The sequence below is a fragment of the Octopus bimaculoides genome, chromosome 21 (genome assembly GCF_001194135.2).
Source record: "Octopus bimaculoides isolate UCB-OBI-ISO-001 chromosome 21, ASM119413v2, whole genome shotgun sequence".
In the NCBI taxonomy this organism is placed as follows: domain Eukaryota; kingdom Metazoa; phylum Mollusca; class Cephalopoda; order Octopoda; family Octopodidae; genus Octopus; species Octopus bimaculoides.
Window position 1 is genome coordinate 24150550 of NC_069001.1, and position 11744 is coordinate 24162293.

Here is an 11744-nt window from a genome sequence, read left to right on the forward strand (position 1 = left end):
ATATATATATATATATATATATATATATATATATATATAAACATGTATGTAAGTGCGTAAGTATAAATACATATGTGAGTGTGTTTATGTTCATGTAGAGAAATAATGTGTATGTGTGATTTTTTTTTTGTTACTGTGTATTCTCTCCTCTCATGACTATGCATAAGCGGTCACAAAACTAAAAATAATGTAAAGCTGAGTCAACCAGTTATTACATAAATACATACAACACCATCAAAATATATAAAGTGCTTTATTCTTTTCCTTTTTCACATATATTTACATGTATGTGACTGTCTATGAAAGTGTTTGTATTCTGTAACTTAAAGCTATGATAAATAGAAATTTCTAAGATGCATGTCAAATATAATATAAATAAATATATATTTTGATATTTTACTAAGGCATAGTAATAATCTGGTGTTGGAACTCCATATATATGTTTCAGAAAACAAGTGTTAGTTGATTTTAGAATGTTGTAAGAGATTAGATAAATGCTAAGGGAACAAGAAATTATGAGATGATCTTCATAAGCTTACAGCAGTTTCTATTATGAGATGCCATTCACTTGTAGTTGAGTGCTTGCCTATCACTTTATAGCTTTGTTGGAGCTTTAAAAATGAAGTGCAATTTTATTTGGGAAAGTATGAATGTGTGTATGACTGGGAGAACAATGCCTGTCACCGCCACAGATGGAGGAAGCAGGTTAAGGAGGAGATCGACACTTTTGAGAGAGCACGTATCCAGCCTGAATAACTTAAGCGAGCTGCGCGAAAGTGCACGGCTCGTACAGTGAATGGGGAAAGCTTGGTCTGCAATGTTTGCAGTCAGGTATGCTTGTCAAGAGCAGGGCTCATTAGCCACCAACGGAGCCGCAAATGCAAAATATAAGTTAGTCCTAGAGCATGCAATGTTCTTGAAGGTTGGCAATGGTCTTCCTCGGTCATGAGTGAACAGCCATCATCATCATGTATGTATGTATAGTAGCAGTAGTTATCTGTTGGTCTCAAGAGGCCATGGATCTTGTCACCTGCTGATGGTGGTGCAGTGTTTGTTGTGGCTATAGAGGCCCACACGGGAGTGGCAGTCATGCACGCAGTGACTTCATTTGAAGCAGCTCTCTGCCAATGCAGATGATTTTTCCTTTCGTGAAATGTGATTTTTTTTTGATGGCAAGAACCTGTTTTTCTTCCGCTCTCTTCAGTCTCTTTCACAGTATTTGTCTCCAGTGTGGGCAATCCTTTGCAAATCTTTCCCATCTCAAGACGTCCAGATCAAGCGACTTCATATCTCTCTTACAGACATCTTTGAAACGATTATGAGGTCATCCTCGTGCTCTTATGCCAGTGGCCAATTCCCCACGCAGGAAGCTTTTTAGGATCCTTTCATCTGGCATGCAATGAACAAGACCAAGCCAGCGCAAATGTTACTGCTGGAACAAGATGTGTATACTGGGCATCTTGGCTTGGTTGAGGACTTCAGTATTGATGATGTGGTCCATCCACTTCATGTCCAAGGTGTGTCTCAAATTATGAAGGTGAAAGACGTTGAGATGCTGCTCCTATCTAAAATAGAGGCTCCATGTCTCACTAGCATGAAGTAGCATACTAATGACGCACACCTTATAGACAGCAATTTTGGTATTTGTGGCCAGATTTTTGTTTTCCCAGATTGTCTTTGTGAGCCTGACAAATGTAGAGGATGCTCATCCGTTTCACCTGTTAATCTCAGGGGCCAGTTAGAGGTCATCAGCAATAGTAGAGCTGAGACAGGTGAACTGATGGACTACCTCCAGCTTGTAGTTGTTGATGATTGTGGTGGTGGTGGTGGTGGTGGTGGGGTGTTTGACACTTTGATCCATTACTTGGGTCTTTTTCAGACTGATAACCAGGCTGAATTCCTCACAGGCCTTTGAGAGTTTGTCCACGAGGTGCTGCATTTGCTCTTCAGAGTGCACTGTCAGTGCTGCATCACCTGTGAACTGAATTTTGCTGATGAGTACCTGGCGCACCTTAGATTTTGCTTTCAGCCTCGACAGACAAAACAGTTTGCCACTTGACCTGGTGTGGAGGTAACCACCAACAGCTGATGTCCCAAATGCATGTTTCAGCATGACTGCAAAGTAGATGCCAAATAGGTTGGGGGCTGTGTAAGTTGAATGCCTCCGAAAAAGAGCCATCAAACTGAATGATGCCTTTCATGTCCGCATGAAATGATTGAACAATCCTGAGAATTGTTGTAGAAATCTTGGCAAGGATTTTGAACAGGCCGTCTCTACTGAATAGGTCAAAAGCCTTTGTGAGGTCGATGAAGGTAATAAAGAGGGCAACATTTTACATTTTTACTTGCAACAGTCTCTCATTCTCGCTCGCCTTTATTTTCCTTAATGATAATTTGATAATAGCTATATAACTTTGATACGAGACACAATTTCAAGAATATTATCAGTTTCCAGAGTTTGTTAAATGGATATTTTTGATAAAATGAAAATTTTTTAATATGCCTATATAATTTTAAAATGATTTTGTGTTGAATGAATGCATGCTATTACACAAAATAGCTGTATAACTTTGCTATGAGGCACAATTTCCAGAATATTATTAGTTCGCAGAGTTTGTTAAATGAATATTTTGATAAGATAAAAATTCTTTAATATTCTGGTATAAGTATTTTTTTTTTAAATAAAGAAGTGATTTTGTTGGTATGGCTACTTGGAATACTATAAGCCTTACAATAATAACCATGTGTTCGCTGCTATTTGTAGCACAATAAACAAGATGGTTTTTAACGAGCTTTCATTTATATATAATATGTGACTGAAAAAGAAAATTTAGCAGCAAAAGGACCATGGCAGAGAGCAAAACTGAATCAGATGAAACCAGGGCAAAGTGACTGAAACAGATGCCTGAATTTGCACGGAGACGTAGACATGATTCTGTTTCCGCTACACATGACTGACTGGTTAGGGTTTCTCGAGAGGAGAACATTCTACTTCAAAATAATGGTGTCAGATCACAAATTGTTGATGCAACACTTCATGTAGAAGTAGTGGAGTTGAGAACCCATCTAAGACTTTTTACAGAAGGTAATTTGCTAATTACCTTCTTGATGTAGGAAATGGTAACATTTCTGTTGAACAAAGCCTAGTGAATTCAAAATCAAATTACCCAATGACCCTTGCCTTGAAAGTGTTACTCTTTCAGATCTATGTGATTTTGTACATGCTGACATCAATAATAACTTCACAAACTCTTTCTGGCTTGTAAATAGAACCATCGTTACTCCAACAAATGAAGCAGCACAATTTGTGAATGATTTTCTGTTGACCAGGATCCCTGGTGTGCTAAAAATATACAGAAGCTCAGATACAGTTGATAATGAAACTCTGTACCCAATCGAGTTCATCAACAAACTTACACCACATCAGGGTTTCCAGCACACATTCTCAACCTGAAGAAAAAAACGATGCATAATGCTTCTGAGAAATTTAGATGATACTGATGGACATTGCAATGGCACACACTACATCATTGTCAGTTTACATGATCATGTTATTGAGGCTGAGATTGTTTCTGGTCCTTATGCAAGATCAACTCTGCTAATTCCAAGAACACCATATGTGTCTCAAGAAATGGAATTTCCATTTACATTTACATGGGAAAAATTTCCTGACAAGCCAGGTTTTGCCTTGACGTGCAACAAGGTACCAGGACAGCCTTTTGAACAAACTGGAATATATCTTCCGACACAATTTTTCTCACTTGGTCAGCTGTATGTTACATTATCTAGAGTTCGAAAGTAGGTTTATGTAACAATATTGGCTGAGAGAAATGGAAACAGTATGATTACTGACAATTGTGTCTGCAAGGAGATACTACTTTCAAGCAAAATATGCTTTTTAGCAAGTTTCATTAAACAGAATTAACACATAAATTATATGTTAAGTAACATATATTTGTGTGGAATTCAATTGTTTTGGCATATTTCAACACATGCCAAATGAATAGTATTGTTATATTAGATCATTTTAAATTTCAGTATATTTGAAAAAGTAAGGAAACGTCATTCCCATGTGTTCTCACAGCACCAGACTTTAGCGTGTGTGTGCAGTGTGTACTCCTCCCTCTCTCCATCCATCTATCTATCTATCTATCTATCTATCTGTTTATCTATCTATCTATGCACACCTATGTAAGTTCTACCAATTATTAAAGATAAATATATATAACAGATTAACTCTTTAACAAAGAGAGATTATGACTGATAAAATAATGAAAGCAATATTTACTAAGCAAGGGAGCACTATTACACAAAGAAATAATTAGATGTAAAGTATAAAAATTATTAGAATTGGGAATCAAAAGTGGAAAGATATTGAGTGACTAGCAGAAAACCACCCGGAGGGCAGTCTTTCTGCTAATATATATATTTTATATGTTATTTGTAGTTGTGAGCCCTGTGCCGGTAGCACGAACATGGCCGATGCTAGTGCCGCCTGGACTGACTTCCATGCCAGTGGCACGTAAAAAGCACCATCCAAATATGGCTGATGCCGAGTCAACTACATCATCATCAGCTATATGAAAATCAAATCAAATGGAAATTGTAGTTGTGAGCCCCATGCCAGTAGCACATAAAACGCACCATCCAAATGTGCCCGATGCCAGTGCCGTCTTTACCGGCTTCCGTGCCGGTGGCACGTAAAAAGCACCATCCGATTGTGGTCAATGCCAGCTCCTCTGGCCCTTTATGCTGGTGGCACATAAAAAGCACCTACTACACTCTTGGAGTGGTTGGCATTAGGAAGGGCATCCAGGTGTGGAAGCACCGCCAGATCAGATTGGGACCTGGTGCAGCCTCCTGGCTTCCCAGTCCCCCAGTCGAACTGTCCAACCCATGCCAGCATGGAAAATGGACGATGATGATGATGATGATATACATGCATATATTTTATGTATAAATATATATATATACATACATACATATTTTCTATGTATGTGTGTATATATATATATATATATATATATATATATATATATACATACACAGATTTTTTTTCACGTTTGGCCTACAGTTCTGTTTATTTGCAATGCTTCTTTTCCCTGTCGTGTTTTCTGTTTGCCACTTAATTCCTCCGCATTACAAATTTATTTGATTTGATTTAATTTAATTTGTTTCCGCGGGAACAGCTATTCTCACAATGCGTCCTGCCCCAACTCTTCGAAACGCTTAGTTTAGAATAGGGGCAGCTGATAAAGGAAATATTCTCTATGTGGCCTGTTTGTTTTCTGTGCTCTGTTTATGTTCTGTTTTTCATTTTGTCCACGTTTTTTTGTGACGTCCTGTACCCAGATATTCATCTATATATACATGTAGATGAAGGTATGTACATACATGTACGTATATATGCATATACTCACATATTATTTGTATTATCATATACACATACATATATTTTATATGTATATGCATACATACATACATGCATGCATGTATGTACACATATGCATATGGACTCACATATCAATATGCAGTATATAACAATATAACATATGCACATTCAGCTTCAAAATACTGACCTGTATAAGCATAATGACTACACACCTGCACACGCTTGAACACACACATATATATATGTGTGTATGTGAATATGTGTGTGTGTGTGTGTGTGTGTGCATTTGTATGTGTGTGTGCATTTGTATGTGTGTGTGTGTGTGTGTACATGTTTGTGAGTGTACATCTGCATACAAACATGTACATATGAATAAATATATGTATGTGTGTGCATGTGTATATGTGTATATATACCTCTATATATACACTCACCTATATATATATATTTACTCAGACATGTTCTGGAATATAGACACATATATATATATATATATGTGGAAATATTCATATACAGTGTGTATATTTAAAAAAAACAAATAAGTATAAATATTGAGCATTGCTGATGTAATATATAAAATGAATTAAGTTGAATTAATTTAAAATATTGAAAATGCTATTAAAATATATGAATAATATTTTTTCAAATATTACACACATAGATTTTTTGTAGCCCAACTCTAAAGTACATCTCACTACTTCTCAGTGTGAGATGTACTTTACTGTGGTGTAATGTATAGTGTACTGGTGTCCTGGTGTATATAGAGATATACACACACAAGCATTTTCATGTATGTGTGTATGTTTGGATATATATACAGATACATACACATATACTCTGTGTGTTTGTTTGTATGTGTGAATGCATGAGCATTATGCTTATACCTGTCCATATTTTTAAGGTGAGTATACCTATGTATATAGCCCAATATATATGTGTGTGTGTGTGTGTGTAAATAAATAGCAAATGATGAATAGGTTGTTATTTATTTATTTATTGACAATTCACCTGTCTCAGAACCAGCCCCTCTCATGTTCCGATGCATATTATGGATTGTATATATTTAATATAATTTGCGTTTCTAAATTAACCCAAGAGTTGATGATATTCTCAGTTGGGTTCATTAATTGTAAACATAACCTGACTATCTTTCTGCCAGTGCTTCTCTACCAATGTTTTTATTCGTCTGTAATTGCTGTGGATGCATTTTAATTCTGACCCAACTGGGTGCTTTAACATTTAAGTGCCTTATTCACCTGAATCATAATCTAGTATATATAAATCACAATATATGTGTGGATAATGACTAACACATACATTTCCACAATTCTCAACTGATTTTCTCCAAACTTTACACACACATTAGTTATGTCGCAAAGATGGTCATGCTCTATAACATTTTGCCCAGAACTCCCATGTAAATGGACGTAAAAGGACATAGTTTTTTTGTACGTAGGGTCTTCCATACTTTTTTAATGTTTTTTATAAAAGTGAAAGGATTTTGTCTATATATTTACTTTGACTGTCCGCCTGCACGATGACCCAGTCAGGAAAAAGGATTTAGAAGCTGTCATTTTGTCTTCATGTAAATAAATATTTGTTAATTTTTCAAATTCGTTTTATATACATAGTTTTTTTGTATGTAGGGTCTTCCATACTTTTTAATCTATATCGTCGTATATTGGCATTAGACAATATTTTTGACTGTGATATTACACAGTCTAAGAACACTGTACGTGATGAATATCCAATACCAAACAATCTTAATCTCCATATTTAAGCTGCATTATACTTTGGCAAGCTCACCTTTACCTATTCTGAGTTACTTGAAAGGTGATGTTCCATTTCCTCTCTTCTATGTGTTAATACCCTTGTTTACCTACCAATGCGTTGTTTCACTTTAAGGATGCTTCTTTAACCCATCCATTATGATAATTCGACTGTTGTTCATTGTTCAAATATGTTTCAGTGTTGAGGTTCTAGCCTTTTTTAAACAATCACATATGATTCATCCCAAAGAATCAACCTTTAAATAACAGTTTTGCAACCACTAGCAAACGCTATACGTATCTTTCAGAAAGTTCCAATTGCACTTTATGTGGCATTCACTGTTACTTTATGCCCAGGCTATGTTGGAAGACAGAATAAAGGGGCTTTTGTTAGCTTATAATAGAATTGATAATCACTTGGTACACAAAAATCTGCTTTCCTTTTCCAGACATTTTTGCATGTCACCTAAAAAGGGAGCACACATTTGTAAAAATTAACACTTCCTTCTCCAAGCCTAGATTCGAAACCGAATCTAAGAATTCTCAGTTGTCCAAACCGCCATGATCAACAGGCATGAAAACAGGTTTTCTTTGTCCTGTCAAAAAAGTGATTGATCATCTCCCTTTGACTTATGACCTCAGCCATGTCAGATTCCTTCTCCAAGCCTAGATTCGAAACCAAATCTAAGAATTGGAGAAGGAAGTGTTAATTTTTACACATTGACAGAAAGTCTTCTACAGTGACCAGGCAGCAGCACTGGCAGGCTAAGGAAACTGAGGGCCAGAGGTCCTGTAGACTGTTGAAAAGAGCTGCCACTGCTAGAGCTGCAACTACTCCAGAGCAATGTGAAAACTATCAAGTACATGCTGCTAAAGCAAGGGCTGAAGAAACCCCATGAAAGTGTGCTATCCATTGGGCATACAGCACTGCATCCACTTCTGCTGTGAGGTTGGCAGATGATGATAACCATTTGATGATGAGACTTCAGTCTAATGTTCACCGGAAGGCTCTTGCTCATGGCTATTGGAAGCAATTGAGTAGTCGATAGGCATCAAAGGTGCTCAACTATGATCCTGCTGAGGATTACACCACTCATTGAGAGACTGCTACAGGGGATATGTCTGTAATATGTCCATTTTGCAAGGCCCTCAAATGGGTTGGAGAATCCAGTGGCCTATGCTCCTCAAACGGAAAGGTTCGCTTGCCTGACTTGCATAACACTCCTCAGCCTTTCCTCTTTTTACCCCTTGGCCAACACCCTGATTCACAGCAATTTATACAGAAAATTTGCACTTATAACTTTGTCTTCCAAATGACAAGTTTTGGTCACAAACTCATTCATGAAGATTCCTATATGCCAACATTCAAAATTCAGGGCCAAACCTATCATCGGATAGGTTCTATTCTTCCTGTCATCAATGCTGAACATCGATTCCTTCAAATTTATTTCATTGGAGATACCACTGAATATTTGTGAGATGAGAAATTTGTGTTGTGTATACTGTTTATATTAGTTGGAGTGTGGAGGTGCAATGGCCAAGTGGTCAGGGCAGCGGACTCGCGGTCATAGGATCGCGGTTTCGATACCCAGACCGGGTGTGGTGGGTGTTTATTGCGCGAAAACACCTAAAGCTCCACGAGACTCCAGCAGGGGATGGTGGCGAACCCTGCTGTACTCTTTCACCACAACTTTCTCTCACTCTTTCTTCCTGTTTCTGTTGTGCCTGTAATTCAAAGGGTCAACCTTGTCACACTGTGTCACGCTGAATATCCCCCGAGAACTACGTTAAGGGTACATGTGTCTGTGGAGTGTTCAGCCACTTGCACGTTAATTTCATGAGCAGGCTGTTCCATTGATCGGATCAACTGGAACCCTCGACGTCGTAAGCGACGGAGTCCCAACAACAACATATTAATTGGAGTGGTGTAGTCATCTTGATTGTTGATTTCATAACATTTCACCTGCTGCCTTCTTCAGGTGTCTTGTGTTGAACTCAGTTGAACTAAGACACTTGAAGAAGTCAAAATGTAGTAAAATCAACAATAAAGAGGAAGACACCAATCTGACTTCCATAAACAGTAGACTCTGCTGAAATCTCAAATCCCAGAGCTGTTGAATACCTGACAATAATAGACCATCTCCTCTACCATGCAGGGTGTAATTACAATCAATTGCAGTTGCTGATTTGCCAAAATATCACTGTAATCTGTACTGACCTATGGAATCCTAAATATTCTCAATTAGAAACCATTTATTTCCAGTTTCTTTTTAAATTCTTTTCTCTTTAACTCTACATCTGACGTAAAATATCTCCACACAAAATTCAGCTTACACATTACTATATCTAAACAAACTTTTTAGCTTTCATTTTAACTAGTCCATTTAACAAGCAGATTAAATACTGTTCTAATTTATTTTCATGCTTGGTCAATTCAGTTACTCATTTTTTTTTTATAATTGGAAATATATTTTTTTATTAAAAAATTCATTTATAAAGTTTTTCATTAATTCATTTAAAATTTTTTCAATCTTTTATGATCTTTTAATAACTAATTTTTATATTATATATATTTTCTCTTGTCTTTTCATATTTTCTAATGTTTCCTCGCTTGATTCACTTCCTGTATCTTCCTTTCAATATCTTTAATATCTGCAGACTCAGCAGATATCTACTGCCAATGTAAAATAAAATCCTTTTATTGGAAACTCCATGACAGATGTAGATTATTACTTAGTATTGCCCTCTATCTAATTATTCAAGTTTTCTGGGTTTTACCAAGAGTAAATCATTCTCTTACAGTTGAATGAACCTTGAAGGAAAACTTTAAGTCCAGATCACCAGGAAAATTATGATACATTTGACATTTTTCAGGAGTGAGTAGTTTATCAGTAAAGGTTCCATTCTTTTTCTTAAATCTGTTTCAAAATAACCTTACTGCTACAGACACAAGGCCTGAAATTTTCAGGTGCAGGAAGACAATTACGTCATCCCCCAGTGTTCAACTGGTACTTATTTCATAGACCCTGGTAGAATTTGAACTCAGTGCATTTTGTCTGGTGTGCTAACAATTCTGCCAGCTCACCACCTTAAACTTGCATGAAAATAATAAATTCAGTTTAACACACACAAACACATGCATGCATGTATTACACACACACACACACACACACACACACACAAACACACTAGCACTCTGTTGGTTCTGACGATGAGTGTTCTATTTGACCAAATCAATAGAACAGCCTACTTGTGAAATTAACTTGCAAGTGGCTGAGCACTCCACAGACATGTGTACCCTTAAGGTAGTTCTCAGGAAGATTCAATATGAAACAAAATGTGACACGGCTGACTCTTTTAAATTACAGGTACGACTCATTTTTGCCAGCTGAGTGGACTGCTGAGAATCGAACTCATGACCTTACAATCGTGAACTGTATACTCACATACCTTCACTACGCACACACAGAGACACAGACACACAGATTAGAGATTTATTACTTTAGCACTTGGCCACCACTTCGGAAACAAAATAGTTTTGATCCTATAAACGTAGGAATTTTATTTCAGTGGATATCATTGCAATTCAACTGCACCAAACAAATTTAATTCCTAAAGAGTTGAAATAATTTTTCCAAGAGAAACGAAGGTAAAGTAAGTGAGATGGAAAAGGCAACAGAGAAATAAGCATTGATATATATATATATGTATATATATATATATATATATATATATATATATATATATATATATATATATATTCAGTGAAACTCATATACTTATACTGTAATCATAAACAGACATCTAAAGATATGCTTTCCTTCTCTATTTTGCTCTCCTCTCTTCTCAACTCATTGTTACTCTTTATATATGTGTGTATGTGTATGTGTGCACACATTAATATATGTATGTATGTATATATCATCACTATCATGTTTTAACGTCTGTTTTCCATGCTGGCATGGGTTGGATGGTTCGACCAGAGCTGGAAAGCAGGAGAGCTGCATCAGGTTTCATTCTGATTTGGCTGCGTTTCTATGGGTGGTTGCCTTTCCTAATGCCAATGACTTTACAGTGTGTGGTGGATGCATTTTACGGGGCACTAGCACACGGCTCTTGCAGGCCAATCCTGTTCATCAATACATACATACACACAACACACATACATTTATAATATATGTGTGCATGTGTGACTATATATATATGTGTGTGTGTGTGTGTATAAATATACTCTTCTTTCTTTTTCACTCTTTCCTTTAGTTGAGCAAATTGACCCCAGGACTTATTCTTTGTAAGCCTAGTACTTATTCTATCGGTCTCTTTTGCCGAACTGCTAAGTTACAGGGATGTAAACTCACCAGCATCAGTTGTCAAGTGATGTTGGGGAGACAAACACAGACACACAAACATATACACACACATACATATATATATATACATATACACGATGGGCTTCTTTCAGTTTCCATCTACCAAATCCACTCAGAAGGCTCTGGTCAACCTAAGGCTATAGTAGAAGACACTTGCCCAAGGTGCCAAGCAGTGAGACTGAACCCGGAACCATGTGGTTCGTAAGCAAGCTA

General features: G+C 36.8%; 1 protein-coding gene across 1 annotated transcript; it reads left to right on the plus strand.

Moving 5' to 3' along the window:
* The first annotated feature begins 3472 nt into the window (after positions 1–3472).
* LOC106880832 (uncharacterized) lies at positions 3473–3802 on the plus strand. Its single transcript, XM_014930959.1, has one exon. The coding sequence runs from the start codon at positions 3473–3475 to the stop codon at positions 3800–3802; it is 330 nt and encodes a 109-aa protein (XP_014786445.1).
* Positions 3803–11744: the final 7942 nt, after the last annotated feature.

Bases quoted from the DNA above. Each gene is read 5' to 3' on its own strand.
- LOC106880832 (XM_014930959.1), top strand. From the start codon at position 3,473: ATGCTTCTGAGAAATTTAGATGATACTGATGGACATTGCAATGGCACA.